This window comes from Megalobrama amblycephala, linkage group LG21 (genome assembly GCF_018812025.1).
Source record: "Megalobrama amblycephala isolate DHTTF-2021 linkage group LG21, ASM1881202v1, whole genome shotgun sequence".
In the NCBI taxonomy this organism is placed as follows: Eukaryota; Metazoa; Chordata; class Actinopteri; order Cypriniformes; family Xenocyprididae; genus Megalobrama; species Megalobrama amblycephala.
The window spans coordinates 20182467-20204458 of record NC_063064.1 but is presented as its reverse complement, the minus strand read 5'-3'; the positions used below and the strand labels follow the sequence as shown (position 1 = coordinate 20204458).

The 21992-nt window shown below is 35.1% G+C and overlaps 1 protein-coding gene across 2 annotated transcripts in view; it reads right to left on the bottom strand.

Annotated features, from left to right (window-relative positions):
* scml2 (Scm polycomb group protein like 2) overlaps positions 1–21992 on the bottom strand; it is a 33126-nt gene that overhangs the window by 9817 nt on the left and 1317 nt on the right. For both annotated transcript variants that reach the window (XM_048173079.1, XM_048173080.1), the window contains exons 2-10: positions 18502–18580; positions 18331–18402; positions 18153–18223; positions 16504–16738; positions 15357–15445; positions 14838–15081; positions 3165–3463; positions 1195–1306; positions 747–950 (exon numbers count right to left, since the gene is read on the bottom strand). In XM_048173079.1, the coding sequence (XP_048029036.1) occupies positions 747–950; positions 1195–1306; positions 3165–3463; positions 14838–15081; positions 15357–15445; positions 16504–16738; positions 18153–18223; positions 18331–18402; positions 18502–18523 (1348 nt within the window). In that variant the 5' untranslated portion in view covers positions 18524–18580. The remainder of the gene's footprint in view (positions 1–746; positions 951–1194; positions 1307–3164; positions 3464–14837; positions 15082–15356; positions 15446–16503; positions 16739–18152; positions 18224–18330; positions 18403–18501; positions 18581–21992) is intronic.

The following is a 21992-nucleotide window of genomic DNA, read 5'->3' as shown; positions in this document are numbered from 1 at the left end:
CAAATGTATAATTTAGTATGCTTCTCATAAATATTACGTGTGCTATAAAAAAAAAACAAATCTAGTCCCAACCCTCCAAATGCTTATATTTTCTAAACAGCATTTATAAATTGTTTTCGGTGTGTGTGTGTGTGTGTGGGGGGGGTGATCTGGCTAAATGGGTGCCGATTAAGGGGCCATGGCGTTGCAGCAGATGGCTCTACAGACCTAGCGTGGGCCCCACCCCCTGCATACACACAAATATAGACACGCATACACATACGCACACTTCCCCTAGGGACATCCCAATCAAATGATCCAAACCAGGTTACACACAGATGTCATCTCTTATTACTTGCAGTCTGATGACATCAGCTGTGCGCACACACACACACACACACACACACTTTTCAGGTCAGTCACACACCCATGCCTTTTCTTTTTTGTAAAGCACACACTTGTTGACAGCCTTAAAATAACACTCAACTATACTAATTCAAACAGAGCTTAAGTCTTACATCAATATGCCATTCAGCTCTCAAAACATTTTAGATTGTGGATGATTCTTTCAGTTGGGGCACTTTTGACTCCCTCCCTTCAAACCATGTTTCATCTTTGTAAAAACAAGCATCACATGTCATGGCCATGTCAAGTAGATTTCAGTAGCTAGCAATAAATGAACTCCAAATTTCTAAAAATTAAATGTATTTATTCTAAGTTGAAATGAAATGCAGATCACACAAACTCTGAAGCAGATCCAAACTAACCTCGGATTATTTCTCCACCATCAGACTGAGACTGCAGGAAGCTGAACAGATCTTTGGGCTGAAATGCACAGTCCACGCAGGCTTGGACCGAGTGCTGGAGAACCGTGTTCACTGGGCCCGGCCCGAAATGATCAGGCAGCTGCAACAACAGCTTACGGTCCAGGTGCGGCCCTGAATTTCCATGTTTATTCACGTACACACAAACTAGAGGGGGCGAGAGTGGATGGTCAGGTGACGCGAACAACACAATGCAAAACTAGAATATTGAGGACTACATGGCCCATGTCTGGTAGAATATTAAGATGCAGAGGTTTGTCTGGAAAAAAGTGTGTTACTTCAACCTGATGAACCACATTTCACAAAACCACAGTTTTGTAAATAAATTCATACATGACCACACCGTACAGTACATTTTACTCTATTGAAAAGCAGTAAGATAAAAGCCTACCTGTGGACACAACTCCTGAGTCTCTTGTGGTCTGTAAACTAGACAGTCTCCCAACTGACACTGAGGAAGACAACGTGGGGCTTGAAAGTGAATGAGGAACCTTTGGTTTCCTCTGTAAAGGCAGAAGACAAAGAATGAGACATAAAAAAAAAAAAAAAACAATACACACTCACAAAACAACCCCATTATCGTTTGCCCACTTTCTAAATCTCAAAACAATGGCAGAAGACTACAAAGGCCTTATCTTGATTGCGAATCCAGCATGTTTAATGTACCATTCATGGGGAAGGATTATAGAAGATGTGTTAATGTTTAATTTAGATAATCACTCATGACATATGACCCACCCTCAAATCAAACAAAAGATGCATAATGATCAGTTACCAGGGCGATTTTCTTTTTTTCCCCCTCTTCTTTTTTTTTGTATAACATTAAAATCCCATTATGTTGGCTACCAATGACATCAGATTTAATCAAAAAAAGAAAAAAGAAAAAAAAAAAAAAAAGAAAAAACACATATATATATATATATATATATCTCATTTTGTGTTCCTCAGAAAAAAGACAATCACACAGGTTTGAGTTAATGACAGTTATTTTAGTATTATTTATAGAATTATTATAGTACATGGTAATATTAGTTTTTATTTTTATATTTTCAGTTTTCATTTGTTATGCGTTTTTAATATATTCAGAAATATTTTTTAAAAATTATTTACCTTTAATTTAACCTTAAATTTCAGTTTTAGTTTTGGTAATTTTAGTACTTCAACTCAAACTAATTTTTTTTTTTTTTTCCCAGTTAGTTGCAACTTTTCTTTATATTGCATTTTATTTCAGCATTATTTCAATTAACATATACAGTACAGTCCAAAAGTTTGGAACCACTAAGATTTTTAATGTTTTTAAAAGAAGTTTCGTCTGCTCACCAAGGCTACATTTATTTAATTAAAAATACAGTAAAAAACAGTAATATTGTGAAATATTATTACAATTTAAAATAACTGTGTACTATTTAAATATATTTGACAAAGTAATTTATTCCTGTGATGCAAAGCTGAATTTTCAGCATCGTTACTCCAGTCTTCAGTGTCACATGATCCTTCAGAAATCATTCTAATATGCTGATTTGCTGCTCAATAAACATTTATGATTATTTTCAATGTTGAAAACAGTTGTGTACTTTTTTTTTTTTTTTTCAGGATTCCTTGATGAATAGAAAGTTCAAAAGAACAGCATTTATCTGAAATACAAAGCTTCTGTAGCATTATACACTACCGTTCAAAAGTTTGGGGTCAGTAAGAATTTTTATTTTTATTTTTTTGAAAAGAAATGAAAGAAATGAATACTTTTATTCAGCAAGGATGCATTAAATCAATCAAAAGTGGCAGTAAAGACATTTATAATGTTACAAAAGATTAGATTTCAGATAAACACTGTTCTTTTGAACTTTCTATTCAGCAAATAATCCTGAAAAAAAATATTGTACACAAATATTTTGTACAATTGTACACATTAAATGTTTCTTGAGCAGCATATTAGAATGATTTCTGAAGGATCATGTGACACTGAAGACTGGAGTAATGATGCTGAAAATTCAGCTTTGCCATCACAGGAATAAATTACTTTGTGAAATATATTCAAATAGAAAACAGTTATTTTAAATTGTAATAATATTTCACAATATTACGGTTTTTACTGTATTTTTAATTAAATAAATGTAGCCTTGGTGAGCAGACGAAACTTCTTTTAAAAACATTAAAAATCTTAGTGGTTCCAAACTTTTGGACTGTACTTATATATATATATATATATATATATATATATATAAAAATAACACTTGCTAATGACAATTTTTATTTTTGGGCGAACTATCCCTTTAAGATTGTAACTGTAAATATCAAAATAAATAAATCTCCAGTTAAACCCATTAACTGGCCCATCTGACCACAAAAAAAAAGCAGTTGTACCTTGCTGCCAGGTTTGGGTCCCCTCTTTTTATATGGTTTGGGCGTAAGCTGTGAGCTCATGGGACTCTTGGCTGCGTTCGACTGCGTTTGGCCGTTAGGTGACGTGGCGGCTGCAGCTGCTGCAGCCTCGGCTGCTGCTTTCAGCATTGCGATGGTCTGGCTTTTTGGTCTCCTCCCTCTTACCCCCTTACGCACTGGCAGAGGGGGCAGAGGGTGCGGCAAGCGGTACGGGGACTGCATGGGGCGCCAAGAATGACTGGACTGGCCCAATGCCGGAACAAGAGTCTTCGGGAAATTGACTAAGGGTGAGGGAGAAAAAAAATGAAAGGTTATTTTAAGTATTATAATATTATACAAATCAAATAACATCATGCTAATTAAAAATATAAATCTAATGATAACAACTGTAAAATATCAATTAATTTGATAATTACATTCCATGGTATTTCAGAATTTTTTTGACATAAAAAAAAAAAATCCCTGAAAGAGCTTTTTTTTTTTTTAGTATAATGTAAATAAATGCCATGCATAGTACATGAATATGGTTATCATACTGTACTATAGTATATATTAAAGTATTACAATTCCATCACTGTACCATAGACCCACCATAGTACTTTTTTGTAAGAGAAAGTATTTTGAACATGGTTATGGTTTCAATCATACTACTAAAATCAACTGGTTTTACACTAGCATCATTCAACTGGTTAGCAGAATGATGATTTATACTGACATTCAAGCTCTTACTGCAATAATTTCACTCATCTGTGTCTTACAAACCATCGTCCCATTGGCTATCACATAATATGCAATGAATGCATATTAAAGAAAGACAAACCTCACCTCCCAACACAAACTTACAGGCATTCATACTTTATTTATAAAAATCCAAAAGATAGTAAAATAAATTAATAATAAAAAAAAAAGAAAAAAAAAAGAAAAATCGACTATACACACAGAATTTGAGAAAAATGTCACTTCTTTTGCAGTTTAAATGAGGAAAGCCACAAACTTTGATCTTTTCTTTTTGAATTTGACCGCTTCTTCATACTGCTGAATTCTCTTCCTCAGAGGCCATTTTGCATATTAGAAGCATCACATTACAGCCATGAAAGCGGCTGTTTAAAAACGGGGAGCGAAAAAATTGAGTTGTCTAGGGATCCTCTTTAAGACCGAGCAAGGAGAGACTGTTTCAGCTGGCCATTGTGCCCCACAGGAGGCATGTGCTTTTCAGCACCCTATTGTTTTGTGGGCCTCCCCCCACTGGCTTTCTGGTCAAAGGCCTCTTTTCTGTGGCCAACAGGTAATCCTCATTATAGGGAGAAAGAATAACCCCCTTCTCCACCTGGATGAGTGCGTTATCACGCTGTGGGACAAGATGTGACGAGTATGTAAGGGCTATGGAAGGAACTGAATCCAAGTCAATTTTATCTTGCATACAGCAACAAACAATTTTCTATGAATATTTCTGAGCAGGCAAGTTAATGTATTATTCATTTTGTTGCTGGTTTAAAATGCAGTGCCTACTTTATAGTCTCATTTAAAAGAGCACCTTATGGTTTTTGTTTGAAGCACCCTACATCATTAAAGCGCTTCATATTTTCTAAAAAAAAAAAAAAAGAAGTAATGCATGAGTGTTAAAAGGCGGCATCTGTAATTTACTGATTTTTTTTTTTTAAAAATCTGTTCTTAAAAAAAAAAAAAAAGAAGTGATTTGCCAAGCAGAAACGACAGAAAAAAAGACTAAAAAAAAAAAAAGAGACTTAAAGTGCTCTTAGTTATAAGTTCATTTTAAGTTCAATGAGAGCTTGTTAATAAAAAATTTATCTGCACACACTCCTTGCAAACCAAATAATCTAAATGTCCACAAATTCTTTTCAGTCTCCTCAAAAACCCACAATGAATATCTGCAGCTCAGCATCAACAAATTCATCAATGAAGATGTAACACACAAGCACAAGTCAACGCCTTTAAAGTATCAAACAACATTGGAGTGAAAACCCAACACATACACACCTGCTTTAGACCAATGCCACCAAATCCCCCTATTATTGCTTCTGTAAGGGCCATCTCTAAGATCAGATAAACTTCTCATATTACAAGACGGCTAACGGGCGGTCAGCAGAAGCCGGCTTTGCTAAGTACATCTGGGAGCTTTCACAGAGTCCTACGTGCAGCTGCTCTCCTGGGCCTCGAGAGGGAAACGGGAAGAGAAATGAAGCCTGAGCCACGCAGACGTTTAATGAGGAGTGGACAGAAATCGTGCGAGGAATGGACAAGTGTTTTCATTCATTTGAAGGTCGGGAAGTGGGTGATTCTCATTCAAATATCCTATGAATATAAGTAGGCACGTGAGGAATCAAGCTTAAGCGCACATATGCACAATGGGCATGTAAAACAAACGCAAACAGTTTCAGAGGCATGGTCACGGACAATGTAAAAACAAACTTTACCTAATCACCCAAATTGTATTTTTAACCCAGTGGCTGAAACTCTACGGTCTGCTGCAGCGTGACCCAGTGACCTCCAAGTTGACTCCCAGTGCACAGACATACACCCTTCTGGCCGTCTGGTCAGGGGAGAGGTTGCGACTGATGTGGAACAAAAGTGACCGGGCAAAACCAGTCTAATTACTCCATCTCTTCCACAATATTTACATTTCGCCCCACACAAGACCCGAAAGCCCGGGCAATCTGTCTACGGCTGACGGCGGCTTCAACTCAGCAGGAACTAGAACCACATGTTGTGGGGGAGTAACGCCGAAAAAGAGTGTGTGTGTGTGTCTGTGCGCATGCATATGTGTGTGTGTGGTAAAAGGAGATATAGGGTTCCCTAAGCCCCAGGCAATTTAATGAAACAATGCAATCTGTTAAAGAGCTAAAGTCAAAACAGGTACAGCGGTTCAACTAAACCTTTAAGTATTTACATTCAAGTATTTGTACAGCTTCTGTACAAAAAAAAAAAAAAAAACTTTCCCTTTGTAATTCTACTAGATCTCCATTCTGCTGAAAGTTATAGCTTATCAGTTATTAAATGAATATAACCGATGCATATATATTTATTATCTTGCCAAATCAAAGTGAGAAGTAAATTCAACATAGCACAAAACATAAAACAGAAATTAATAAACATTTTAGTCATATTATCAATAGATGACCTTATGACTGACCACATATATATACAATTTAATCTACCTTTTTCTCAAAAGGGATTTAAAGACTCTTTTTGTGGCAAGCCATTTTATCATTTAATCCTATCCATTTTATGTTACAGGTACTTATTTTTTAATTACTAGCAAGTAGTCCAATAGTCACTAGCATCTTAGTAATTAATCCATCAGTGATAAGCAACTATTGAACTGGTCATTAATAATTATTTACTGCACACTAATACCAAAGTCCCTTTAAGACAAGTCATTTCACTCGGTGGCCATCTTTGAAACGCCTCTCGGGCATCCTGGGCATCATGCAATCTCTTTGAATGGGGAAACATCAAATTCTCCAAAACCTTGCCTGTTCGCCAACCTTACGATTAAATTTCATATTTGAAATCACCAATGAAATCTAACAACAACCGGCTCATAAATTGTGTTTCTAAACGCTCGAATCATGACCAAAAAAAAAAAAAAAAAAAACTGTATTTTTCAGGCTGGATCAAGCTAATGCGCATGCGCAGACCTAAGTGCGCGTCTCTTCGGAGGCGCGCTTCAGACTGTTTCTATAGAAACCGGTGATTCTAACGGCCGCTGAAGTGACGCAATATTATTTAGAAGGCGGGACTTATTCCGCCATATTGTGCGTTACACTTTCTCCCATTCAAAACAATACGTGTGACACGTCTTGTGTTATTCTATAGTCTTTGCTAATACTTATTCCCTGCATGCTAATATTTATTGCGTTGTTGGTATATTGACAAATAACTAGGGCTGCAAGATTAATCGAAATTAATCGAAACCGAAATTCAGAATCTCTAACCGATGTAATTTTTCCCATGTCGGCTATTTCGTTTTTTTAATCCTGTTAATACTTCCCACTTAAAAACATACTACCGCGTGTGTAGCCATGTGACTTCGCCCCGTCCAGTCAACACGCAGGTGATCGCCGAGTCAACACGCAGAGCCTTGCATCTTCACTAAACTTTGTCAGTTGTATGTGTTTTAAAGTCATTTTTTGTCACATACAGCAAACATCTCCTCACTATCCGCTAGCTGCCTGTCCCCTGAACACACTGTAAAAAAAAATGCAGTCTCTGTAGTTGCCACAAGCTCCGAAAACGGCAATAAAAACAAACTCTAGTCTACTCTAAGGGTCTAGCTAGCCTCTGTTTTGTTTGACAACACTTCTAACATCAACAGGAAGTTACTCCACCCAGGATCACTTAGAGCACCTTTAAGGTTTGCCAATTTGGGCATTCAAGTGATTTAGACGATCAGATGTGTATTATTATATCAAGCTACCATGCTCACGCAGCTGCATTGTGGCACGAACACTCAAACAAACAGTAGCTGCGCAAAACGTGAAGATCGCGCGCACAGAGAGGAGCAGAAACTAGTTGTCAGTGCTGTCCTGTGATTTATCACTAAAGTAGCTTAGAAACTCAAAAGTTATTATAGCATATATTTTTCTACTTTTGAAGGAACTATTTAGAAACCAACGGCTCTAGAGATGGTATAATTCACACATGCAATCGCTCTCATTACATACTGGTACTGTGCTAATTTATCTTTATCTGATTTACAACGAGCAGAAATCTGTAAGAAATGTTACAAACCCTAGATAAAATAACTGCTGATAGTGAGCTGTTATGTCAGATCACTCTTTCAGTAGGAAAAAATATCCCACCTTTAATAGTCAATCATATTTACAGTACAAACCTTGTAAGTGAACTATGAGGGCAAAAAAAATCCCAGAAACAAAATAATCATTCATTAATCATAATCGAGGTAAAATGTTCAATTAATCAAGGTTTTGATTTGAGGTCATAATCGTTCAGCCCTACAACTAACTATTCCTTCGTTACTGTAACAGATTTTTCCTACGGAATTCCATAGTGATCTGTGGTTCAGACATTAACTATTCATTTCAGACTAGTATTCCAAATGTTGCTGATATCTATTCAGTTCAATAAGATTTAACTAAACCATGTAGTAGCCATTCTGACTACTCACTGCATGCTGCAATAAAAGCAAGTTGCAAGTAGTATGTACTAGCATTCACAGTATTTATAAATATTCATAACGACTAACTGAATAGATACTAATTACTATTTGAGTAAGTATTCATACCCAATTAATAGTTACTAGTGAATTTGACACTAAAAAGACACTAGTCACTATTGTATTACTTGTAAATAAACAATACTACTCAAAGATACTGGTTGGTTTAACGAAATAAATACCAAAACGGCTTGCCATAGTCTTTTAGCTCAATGAATGCTTTTCATAAATAGAGAAATTAAAGTGTTAGTCCACTACAAGAGGAAGAGCATGACTGAACGCAACATGAAAGAAACCTTTGCAAAAATACACTCAATTTAAACTCATGTGACCTTAATGCACAAGCCACTAAAACAAAGCAACAGACATCAGAGACAAAAGCCTCGGAATATGCCAGAGGAACTCACCAAAACGCCAACTTTCAACTATATCCGCGTTGTGCTCCAACGAATCCGGTGTAAATTTTTCCCTTGGTTGAGAAGGTCTGGTTTTAAAGCAATATAACAACCGGAGCTCGCGCTCACTTTCGCACCCGGTTTGAACAGCAGCGGTAGCGGCAGAAGCGCATGACAAAGCCTGTGCCGGTGGAGCCCTGATCGGGCAATATCTGATTAATATGGAGGCGGGGACGAGGAGTGGAGGAGGAGGAGGCGGGGGAGCAGGAGAAGGGAGACGGTGGGGGGGCGGGGTATTCATGTTATCAGCCAGTGTTGACAGTCCTCAACTGGGCGCCAAATGACATTAATATTAAAATACAATAAAATATTTAATATTTATATCAAAGAAGAGCTTATTTGTATTTTATTAAATAAAAATATCATTTATATTTAAGATTAAGATTTTTAAGATTTAGTCTACATGTTGATTTAACATTTATAAAAAATATTTATATTTAAGATTATTTATAATTATGAGTATTAAGTAATTATATATGTTACATCTAAATGTAGACTAAATGTTAAAACTAAATATTAAAAATGAATAATAATAACAACAACAATTAGTAGTAGTAGTAATAGTATTTTTCTTTAAGATTTAGTCTACATTTTGATGTAACATTTATAAATAATTCTTTTATTATTATTACTATTACTACTACTACCAATAATATATATTTTTTAAAACCACATGTACAAAAAAAAAAAAACAAGACATCACTGTCAATTTTTTAAAATGTTATTTAACTCGGGCACAAAAGGGCTTGTTGTTAACTCTGACAAACTATCACATTTAAATTCAACATCCCATACTAATCAGTCTCCTGCCATTTCAAAGCTCCTCCCAGGCTTTTAGGGCTGAAGGGGGTAAAAGGTTAATGAAGATCAGATTCAGAGCGCCCAGTTTGAAGCAAACGGGTCCAGAGAGGCATGAATGATGCTCCTGCTGGAAGCATTTATGTGCTTTCTTAAACACTCGACGGGTATAGTCTGGTACCCACGTCTCAATCTGGTATCGGACGTAGGCTAATCCCAAACCCCGTTCAGAAAGCCAAACAAACCCAGTTTAAGTCTTGGAAGTAAGTGTATAGTGGAGATTATTTCAAATACACAAACAGACCTATAGAGCAAATTGGATTTGTCTGCTTTGTCTCACACATTTATTTTAAATGCATTAAGCCACCTAAGTGTGTGAGATGTGTTAAAGCACCAACACTCATTAAGAAAACCTGCCCTGTTGTTCTCACTTTAGGTGTGAGAACAAGAGCAGAGGTGAATGCATATATTTAGTGCTAATAAACACCTCTAAAATAACTTAAAATGAGGCATGAAGAAGGTAATTTAGGCAAAGCATGCCACATAACCACATTTGTAAAGGATTATTGTTTTAGGCTCTGGACAAAAGCATTTTATTATTATTTAAAAAGCAATTTCCCAAATAATTACAAAGGAAACAATATAATTAAAATCATATAAACAAATGAAGGTATGTGGGAAATTAAAGAATTATTAAATTCAGCCATTAAAGTTTGTTCTGCACATTAGTAGACAGGCTGATTGTTACTTTTTAAATGAATAATTCAATCCAAAGAATTTAAAAAACGCCAAACTCAGTGGGGAAGTTTTTTTTTTTTTTTTTTTTTTATATATTGTATCAAATTCTCATCTGAGATGGGGGAAAAAATAACGTGTGGCGATGTGACAGACAATTTTTCTTAAACGCTGTTATAAATGTGCTTCCTATGTGGCATAGCCAGAGGCTGATTCTTTGAGCTCTTTCGTAATAGTACATGAGAAACATAAATTGAACTGACGACCTGAAACAAAACAAACTCTCAGAAGATGTTTTCTAGCACACTCCAGATATTCCAACGTCTTCTCAGATTACAGGAAAACTGAGAACACTTTTCTTTTTAGGAATAATTAAATGCTTAATTTATCTGTAACTAACTGCAAAAGATCTGAACCGCAAGCTAATCCTTTGTCTTGTGTCCAAAGCTTGCCTTCCCTTTGTACTAAGCACTTATTACTGTTGTTCTTTGCTACATTATTAATATATGCACATCTGCGCACACACAATGTGCTCTGCGCCTGAGGTAAAACCCAACAAGAAAAACTAGAAATACAGAAAAAAAATAAGACATCCTTCAAACACTAACAGACATGTTTTTTTCATGTTCTATTGCTCATTAGAAAGGTGGTATTCACTAATGATTAGTTAAAACGACTATGCAAGACAAATTAAGACAAATCACAATTAAAAGGAAAATCTAAACTTAGTTTCTGCATTCATGCCTCCATTCAACTTACAAAATATCATCAGAATTTATTTTAACCATTTGCTTTTTCATATTTATGTACAGTCAAACCAAAAATTATTCAGACATTTTTGATATATTTTTTACTAGTGGGTGCAGGACACTATAGTTCATTTATGTAAGTAAGGATAGCACATTAAAGTAAACTGTGACATATTATACCCCAAAACTCTTCATATAGTGGACTACCTGTAAAACTGATAAAAATTTGGAACAAAAAATTATTGAGACACTTTGACCTGACCATGTTTTGCTTAAGTGTTACCTGACATAATTAAGATTATTTTTTATCTATATATATTTTTTAAACTATAGTGAATAAACTGTATTAATGAATGAAATGTTCAAGGTGCCTGAATAAATTTTAGTTTGACTGTATAAAATGAGTCTACGTGGTCTTACTAAATTTAGCACTCAAAAAACAAACAAACAAAAAACATAACTGATACAGCATATATGACTGTTCTTTTAAGTCAAAGGGACTTGTAGATATCAGTTCTGAATTTTCTGGTGGTGTCAAAAAGGAGCAATTTGAAAGCAGGAGTCTTTTGTTGAATAAAGCTCTTTTAAACCATTCAGACAATAAATTACTGCAGAGTCATGGATTGATCCAAGCATTTTCAGTAAAGCTTCTGCAGTGAATTGTAATCATTCTGTCAATAATTTACAACAGTTCCAAATGAAAAGCCAACTGATGGCTGTGAGAAAATTCTAACTATGTTGAGTCTCAAATACACAATCACTTTATTTTGGCCATATTTATTTCAACCAGTATCTTAATGGAGAAATATTCCAAAATGCCTTTCAAACAAAACAAACAAATAAATATTAGAACGAACTATATCAAACTCAATGTATTTTCCCAAAATCTCTGGCTATCTCACACAATTTCTCAATTCAGTGCATCAGGACGTATGTGAAACAATAGCTTTTGTACAATAACGGGAAAAAAGGACCACAGATTCTCAGTTTCTCCAGAATTGTGCAGCACTACTTCATACTTAAAGAACCTTATGTCTGACTAGGATAAATGGGAAACTTCTCCCAACACCCAATATCCTTTCTGTCTGGTTGTGTCCGCTCTGGTAAAAGCAGGAAGAGAGCAGTAAACATGCCTCGAAAGTATTCAGAGGAGGAAGAACTGATAGGAGACACGTAACTACCACCATCCATCAAGAAGTCAATTTTCATTCACTTCACATCAATTATTCTGCCAGAGCCACACAAACTGCTTAAGCACGGGTTAAACATTTGAACAGCACCAACAGACAGCGATAAACCATCACATCCCAGATTTACGACACATCAGGAAATGATATGTGTAGTCCAGCAAAGTACGCATGTTAAGTAAAAGTTGCTGTCAAGAAGAATTAGGAGTCTGCAGTGTCACTGCTTTTTGCTCACAAATACAAATACAGTGGGTACGGAAAGTATTCAGACCCCCTTAAATTTTTCACTCTTTGTTATATTGCAGCCATTAGCTAAAATCATTTAAGTTCATTTTTTTTCCTCATTAATGTACACGCAGCACCCCATATTGACAGAAAAACACAGAATTGTTGACATTTTTGCAGATTTATTAAAAAAGAAAAACTGAAATATCACATGGTCCTAAGTATTCAGTCCCTTTGCTGTGACACTCATATATTTAACTCAGGTGCTGTCCATTTCTTCTGATCATCCTTGAGATGGTTCTACACCTTCATTTGAGTCCAGCTGTGTTTGATTATACTGATTGGACTTGATTAGGAAAGCCACACACCTGTCTATATAAGAACTTACAGCTCACAGTGCATGTCAGAGCAAATGAGAATCATGAGGTCAAAGGAACTGCCTGAAGAGCTCAGAGACAGAATTGTGGCAAGGCACAGATCTGGCCAAGGTTACAAAAAAATTTCTGCTGCACTTAAGGTTCCTAAGAGCACAGTGGCCTCCATAATTCTTAAATGGAAGACGTTTGGGATGACCAGAACCCTTCCTAGAGCTGGCCGTCTGGCCAAACTGAGCTATCGGTGGAGAAGAGCCTTGGTGAGATAGGTAAAGAAGAACCCAAAGATCACTGTGGCTGAGCTCCAGAGATGCAGTCGAGAGATGGGAGAAAGTTGTAGAAAGTCAACCATCACTGCAGCCCTCCACCAGTCGGGGCTTTATGGCAGAGTGGCCCGACGCAAACCTCTCCTCAGTGCAAGACACATGAAAGTCCGCATGGAGTTGATGGTGAGAAATAAGATTCTCTGGTCTGATGAGACCAAGATAGAACTTTTTGGCCTTAATTCTAAGCGTTATGTGTGGAGAAAACCAGGCACTGCTCATCACCTGTCCAATACAGTCCCAACAGTGAAGCATGGTGGTGGCAGCATCATGCTGTGGGGGTGTTTTTCAGCTGCAGGGACAGGTTGCAATCGAGGGAAAGATGGTCAAGTACAAGGATCTGCAAGGAGGAATGGCAGAGGATCCCCAAATCCAGGTGTGAAAAACTTGCATCATTCCCAAAAAGACTCATGGCTGTATTAGACCAAAAGGGTGCTTCTACTAAATACTGAGCAAAGGGTCTGAATACTTAGGACCATGTGATATTTCAGTTTTTCTTTTTTAATAAATCTGCAAAAATGAATAGTGGGTGCAGGACACTATACTGTAGTTCATTTATGTAAGTGAGGATAGCAAAATAAAGTAAAGTGTGACATATTATACCCAAAAACTCTTCATACAGTGGATTACCAGTAAAATTGATAAAAATTTGGAACCAAAAATTATTCAGACACTTTGACCTGACCATGTTTTGCTTAAGTGTTATCTGACATAATTAAGATTATTTTGTTCTGACACAGTTTAACTGATGAGATCTTGTCATATTCTATTACCATTTTTTTAAACTATAGTGAATAAACTGTATTAATGAATGAAATGTTCAAGGTGCCTGAATATATTTTGGTTTGACTGTATACATACACACACACACACACACACACACACACACACACACACACACACACACACGCACACACACTTTTGTAGTCTGCAGCTTTAAATGCTCGAGCTCCAGCAGGATGGATTCTGATTGGCTGTCAATGTTTTTTATCAATAACCAGCTGGAAAAACTTGTTCTGAAAGTGATTCGATATTGTTTCTCTGTGCCGTTCTCGTTACAGTTGTGGTGTGGCTATTCTTTTATATTTAGAACAATATCTTTATCATTATAGTTATTGTTCTTGGTGTGAACAGCCTTTAAAATGTATAAACTGTGGCCAAAAACGATAGCATATCTCTTACATTTGAAAAACTATAGCAGTTCTTATACATTTAACATCAGTGATCTATTAAAATAATAGTAATAAACACTAAACAACAATCTTTTTATTTAAAAAAAGTGTCTATTTTCATTTTGTAAACAATTATTAATTTATCAAATTAAATGATTTTACCTTGGAAAACTTGTTATATATTATAAATGTTTCATCAGCAAGCAAACAACTACAAAATTGTGTCAAAGTCACTGTTCACTTGGACTTGAAGACACTAAATATTTGAATACAGACTTTAAACTTTATAGAGAAAAAAAGGTCTTGTTTGATCACATCACCCCCACCCCAATACATCTCCCAAACAACATGAGGCAATGACATTTCTCTGTACACACGCTGAAGAAAAACAAAACAAAACAAAACTGTAGTGACCCCTAGTGGTCAGAGACTGTACTCACAGCAGTTGCCAGGAGGTTGCAGACTGTGGTTGGTCAGCTGACACCAGCCCACAGGGAAAATGTCCCTGGAGTCATACAGGCACCAGTAATCAAACGCTCCTCTCCAGCCATCAAACATGATGAATATCTTGTCCCCTCTCACTTCTCCGATGGTAGCCGGACAGATGAGGTAGGGATTTTTTCGGTCCACTGCCTCCAATTTCATACCAGGTTTGAAGTAGTTTTGAGTGGGTTTAGACGGCTCCTGAGGCATTCACAGGAAACAGATCATTCATATACAAATTTAATTTCAAAATATGCTATATAGCAAATTAATTTTGATTCCTCAAAATATGAAAAAGATATCTTTTTCATTTTTTAAAAAGCAATGTTTACGCTAAGCTCTAAACAGTTGAAAGGTTTGTTACATTATTCAAATTTGTGCTGTGCAACAAACTCTCCACTTTCAGTTTCTTCCAAAGCTTTATTCATAGATCCATGAAAAGCTTGTTAACATGGTTTGCCATTTGAAGCAATTACCTTTTTAAAGGCTGAGGCTGGAGCAATCTCTGCCCCACTTAATGTTTTTAAGAGGAACATGGGCCATGAAGAAGCATTCATTCTGAACCCTGAAGATATATAAACAGGCAATAGATTATGAACAGAATATAAAATAAGCATATTGTATGCATGACAAAAGTTCACTTTCAAATCATTATTGTGCTTTATTTAAAAGGGACCTATTATGCCCCTTTTTACAAGATGTAATATAAGTCTCTGGTGTCCCCAGAATGTGTCTGTGAAGTTTCAGCTCAAAATACCCCACAGATCATTTATTATTTCCCCTATTTGGGTGTGAGCAAAAACATGCCATTTTTGTATGTTTACTTTTAAATGCAAATGAGCTGCTGCTCCCGGCCCCCTTTCCAGAAGAAGGCGGAGCTTTAACAGCTCATGCTTCGGTTGCTCAACAACAACAAAGCTGGAGAATCTCACGCAGCCAAAATGACGATTGTCAGTAACGGTGTTCTGCCTTACATTGTTCAAACCGGAGTCAGACACTGATGACGACATGGTAACACCACTCTACTACAACAACTCTTCCTCTTCTCTAAAGCAGCCCAACATAGCCTCATTCCCTTTGTTGTGTGCTCCCAGGGGCAGGGTTTATGTAAATTTTGGGGTTTGTGATGTCACCAACCTGGGAAGAAACTTGTTGTAGTCCCTACCAGCCATTTGTTGTAGTCCTAAAAAAGCAATTTCTGTAAAGGAAAATATCTCCCTTTGCATTGAACTTTGAGCATCATAACTTTGCAGATGTTGTTTATGCTCAAACAGCAACATTACAGACTAACTAAGATTAAAAAAGTGAAGTTATAATCATGGACCTCTTTAAAGAAGAAAATATTACTAGATTCTTATCAACTTGGCTTTTTTTTTTCATAATAATGATATAACTATCATATAGGATCTCTGTTTTCCACAAAACACTTAAAATTGACAACAATTTGATCTCAAAACCAATTTATTCATACCTAAACTGTATTTTGTCGAATCTTTTAACTAATATTCTGAACACTGATATTTTAGCTTTGTGTTTACATTATTTTAGTTGGAAAACATGTTTTTATGTAATGCATCTTATTTTGCCGTTTTATATCCCAGAATGCTTCAGTGCAGAATTTACCCAGTGGTGGCTGCAACATGTCGCCACTCTTCTCACACGTGCCTATAGGCTGAATGTCAGAGGAGTCAACCAATCGCCAGAAGTCATTGGTGTTGTCACTGCCATCCAGTCTGAGCCGCAGACGCACACCCATTAACCCCATCACCGTGGCGATGCAAACAGAGGTGGAATTCCTCGGGTCACAAGCCTCCACTTTCATTCCTACTTTAAAATCATTACTGGGAGGGATTCTGGACTGGAGAGAGAGAAAACATTACCATGAAATGTTAATGAAATACTGTGAATAATATATGAATACTGGCATATAGTACACACACACACACATATAATATATATGTGTGTGTATGTGTGTCATATATATATATATATATATATATCACACATCACACATACACACACACACACACTCACACTCATATATATATATATATATATATATATATATATATATATATATATATATATATACACAGTACAGTCCAAAAGTTTGGAACCACTAAGATTTTTAATGTTTTTAAAAGAAGTTTCGTCTGCTCACCAAGGCTACATTTATTTAATTAAAAATACAGTAAAAAACAGTAATATTGTGAAATATTATTACAATTTAAAATAACTGTGTACTATTTAAATATATTTGACAAAGTAATTTATTCCTGTGATGCAAAGCTGAATTTTCAGCATCGTTACTCCAGTCTTCAGTGTCACATGATCCTTCAGAAATCATTCTAATATGCTGATTTGCAGCTCAATAAACATTTATGATTATTTTCAATGTTGAAAACAGTTGTGTACTTTGTTTTTCAGGATTCCTTGATGAATAGAAAGTTCAAAAGAACAGCATTTATCTGAAATACAAAGCTTCTGTAGCATTATACACTACCGTTCAAAAGTTTGGGGTCAGTAAGAATTTTTATTTTTATTTTTTTGAAAAGAAATTAAAGAAATGAATACTTTTATTCAGCAAGGATGCATTAAATCAATCAAAAGTGGCAGTAAAGACATTTATAATGTTACAAAAGATTAGATTTCAGATAAACACTGTTCTTTTGAACTTTCTATTCATCAAATAATCCTGAAAAAAAATATTGTACACAAATATTTTGTACAATTGTACACATTAAATGTTTCTTGAGCAGCAGATCAGCATATTAGAATGATTTCTGAAGGATCATGTGACACTGAAGACTGGAGTAATGATGCTGAAAATTCAGCTTTGCCATCACAGGAATAAATTACTTTGTGAAATATATTCAAATAGAAAACCGTTATTTTAAATTGTAATAATATTTCACAATATTACGGTTTTTACTGTATTTTTAATTAAATAAATGTAGCCTTGGTGAGCAGACGAAACTTCTTTTAAAAACATTAAAAATCTTAGTGGTTCCAAACTTTTGGACTGTACTATATATATATATATATATATATATATATAAGGGGTGTAGGGTCAGTCAGTGTCATGTGATCCTTCAGAAATCATTCTAATATGCTAATTTGGTGTTTAAGAAATATTTATTCTTATTAATTCTTATTACTATCAATGCAGATTTGTTTGCTGTCTCGATTCAAAATCAGAAATTTAATTGGAATTTAAATGACTCATAACTTTGGTATCCAGACTCATTAATATTGGCAGAAAAGCAACTTACCTGTCTGAAACAGCTGGGGGAAGCAGGACAGGCTGAAGTCTCTCTCAAGTATGTTTCCCAGCTGAACGGCTCTGAGGAATGAGCAGGGGAGTCAAATGTACATCAGGAAATAGGGGCTAGAGTAAACAGTACATGTTTTTGTTTCTTTACAGATTAATAGAGAAAGAGTAGGCTGTACCAGTGAGCTTTTGTGAAGGGAGTGAATCCTCATTATTCCTCCCTGACTTCTCCTTATTACTGTATTTTTTGTCTGCAATTAAAAAGACAGTCAATCAAAAAAGTAGAGAATAATAACAATTAAGTTGCTTCATTATGAAAAGGGACTAACAGCAGACAAAGCAGTTTTGACCTTTCTGATGGGTTTTGCCCATGATGACCTGGAGCACCACATGAAGTGGACAGAAACTGGACAGATCCTAAACAGCCAACTGAAAGAAAGAAAGAAAGAAAGAAAGAAAGAAAGAAAGAAAGAAAGAAAGAAAGAAAGAAAGAAAGAAAGAAAGGGACCATTAGTATATTCTGTTCTGTTTCTTTCTTTCTTGTTCTTCAGACAGACATTCCTCTTTAAATACAATAAGTATCAGCTGTTTTGAAAAGTCACCCACATTTGGTTTTCGATCATTGAAAGTGGGTAAAGTTCAACAATTTGCACATGGAACCACACTGAGATCCCCATATGTCTGGGAATAAACCATATAGGGACATACCAAAAGAAAAGTTGCTTAAAGGGATAGTTCACCCAAAAATGAAAATTCTGTCATCATTTACTCACCCTCAAGCTGTTCCAAACCTGTATACATTTCTCTCTTCTGCTGAACACAAAGGAAGATATTTGGAAAAATGTTTGTAACCAAGCCATATTTGGTTTTTGACTATTGAAAATGTGTACAATTTAACAATTCACTCATGGAGACATACTGAGATCCAATGAAGATACTGAAAGAAAGATTTTTTTATTTATTTATTTAATATTTTGGCTTTATCACTATTATGTTTTTCTATCTGAACATATGAAAAAAAAAAAAACAATAAAAAAAACAAACAAAAAAAAAACAATTCCATTCAAAAGTTTGAGGTCAGTAAGATTTTTCTGTGAAAGAAATTAAATTCTTTAATTCAGCAAGGATGCATTAAATTGATCAAAAATGACCTGTAAGAAGGACATTTATAATGATTATGATTTTGTCTTTTTTAAGAATTTTTTTTATCATTATCTAAAAATATTTCTATTTCAAATAAATGCTGTTCTTTTGAACTTTCTACTCAAAGAATAAAAATATATATTTGTGCAAATTACATTGATTTCTGAAGGATCATGAGGCTGAAGTAATGATGCTGAAATTTTCTCTTTAATTTTAAACATTAAAATATCTTAAATAGTAATCATTTCAAAATATTACTGTTTTATTGTATTTTTGATCGAATAAATGCAGCCCTGGTGAGCAAGACTCGCAAATCTCACCTTCTATTCAAATCAGTTTTAGTGAGATATTATTATCAGTAAATAAGAGTCTCCTCTTTTATCACAAGAGAGATCAGCTTTGGCCCAGAGTTCATGAACTCGTCCCGGAAACCATATTACAGCATTATGGAAGACAGGGATTATGCTTTATACTCCCTACTGGCATCTGAGTGCAATTTATTCCACCAACATTGTACTAAGCAAAAAAAGATTATCACTAAATCACAAATACCTTTGGAGAATCAAAGCACTCGACTAAGAAAAGCTTTTCTTCTATTTGACATCATAATAAGTTACTGAGCTTCTGAGGGACCCTGGGCTCTCTGATCAAAGCCTCGGCTCTCTCAGCAAGTGATAAGTCACATCTCAGTTTGGGGGAAATTGGCTGCAGCTGACGTCCTGTGCAAACTGACAGTGGGATGAGGGACTTCCCTTTTATTCCTCTGTTAGTCCACTAAATGATTCTTAATGGGATTTAACAAAGCTAACTAAAAAACAAATGGGGTGTTGGCTTTTCATTTTAATTCCATTAACAAATAAATGACATTTCTAAAATAGTCTACTATTTTTTTTTTATAATATGCAAAAGTGAAATGTTAAAATACTACAGCCTTCAATATTTAATATTTGTGAACTGAGAATAAATAAATTGTAATCTACTCTAATTTGCTTAACCAATTAAGTTAGGTCTTAAAATGAATTCAGGACTATATAAGCACCAGGTGGTTATTAAGGTCCAACTACGTAAACAGTGTTGGGTTACTCTAAAAAGTTAATTAATTATTAGCTACTAATGACATCTTCAACAGTGTAATTAGATTATGATAGTAATTACTCTCTCTAAAAAGTATTGGCATTACTTATTATTACAAATTATTTTCTAAATCCCATATCAACCTCGATTAGTTGAACAATACAAGGATAAACATGAAACTGCTCTTTTAATTCTGTGAAATAAATAATATAAAACTGCATAACTTATTCTTAAACATCAAAATATTTAAATTTTGATGTTAAATGCAGCAGTATTGTTTTATACAGAATTGTTCTATAGTCTATACAGTATATAATGCAAATCAGAAGTCATTAAATTTCAGAAAAATTAGGAGTAATCCGGTTGCACTTTATTTGATATTATGTGTACTTACAGTGTACTTACCTAAGAAAATACTGGTAATATAAGGTAACTAAGGTTAGGTTTAGGGGTAGGTTCAGGGTTAGTACCTAGTTATTACCCAGTTATTACTGTAATAAGTACATTGTACATACATGGGGAACAGGACTATAAAATAAAGTGCTACCAGTAATCCCTTACTTTACTTTTTCAAGGGAAAAGTAATTACAGTAATTATTTACTTAGTAATGCATTACACACAACACTGCATTTAAATATATTCACGAATATTAAATTAGGATAAAATGTCTAAAATAATATATAAATGTAATTTGGGGATTTTTTTTTTTTTTTTTTCAAGAAACATGCAATAAAAACATGTATTTTTGCTTTGTTTCTTACTTTCTTATCCAGCCAAAACTCCAGATGATGCTGAAACCAATAAGTCCCAAAGACAATTCTGAAAACAAGTCCAACTCGTGAGGAAAGAATGATGCAATCCTTTTAATGTCACACCAATGTTTCTGCTCTGAAACTACCAGCCACTTCTGTCTAGATAGCAGACAGCCTCTCTCTCTTTCTCTCTCTCTCTCTCTCTCTCCCCCCCTCCTCATTCTTCTGTCTTAAGCTGTGAATCCCATTCAGAGACTCGTCATAAAGATTCCAAACCGCCGTAAAAAGGTCAATAGCCAGTGTACATTTGTGGGAGTCTGCAGCAGTACATGAAAAGGATTCCAACACCTCCCATTAACAGATGATGTCTACATTTTGTGGTCTTTCTCAGTCTGTCTGTCTTTTCAAGGCCCTTGCACCACACCCCCCAGACAAGAAGCTTTCTCTTTAGACATGGCTGCTTTAAAGCATGGATGGCATGAATATGGATATTTTGAACTCGCAAATGAGTGAGATGAAGAGAATGTCAAGAATTGGCTGTAATTGAATTTTCCTGATATCAAGCATTTATGTGATGGGAAAAAAGTTATGGATTCATTAAGGAGTGTTGATAAATAAAAGAAAATTATATTTTGTTTTCATGTTGTTTTCTCTGTTTTCATGTGTCAAAATGCTAGAATTAATTTCCCCGTATATTCCACACACATGAATGCGCACTGAAAATAACCTTTAACTGAATTAAATAATAAGCATGTTAAAAATAAATTGCATCTGTAAATTATTTGAATACATTTTACTGAGACAAAAAAAAAAAAAAAAACCTGAAACAATGAGTGTCACATAAACACTGAATTGCTCTTCTGTCACGGGT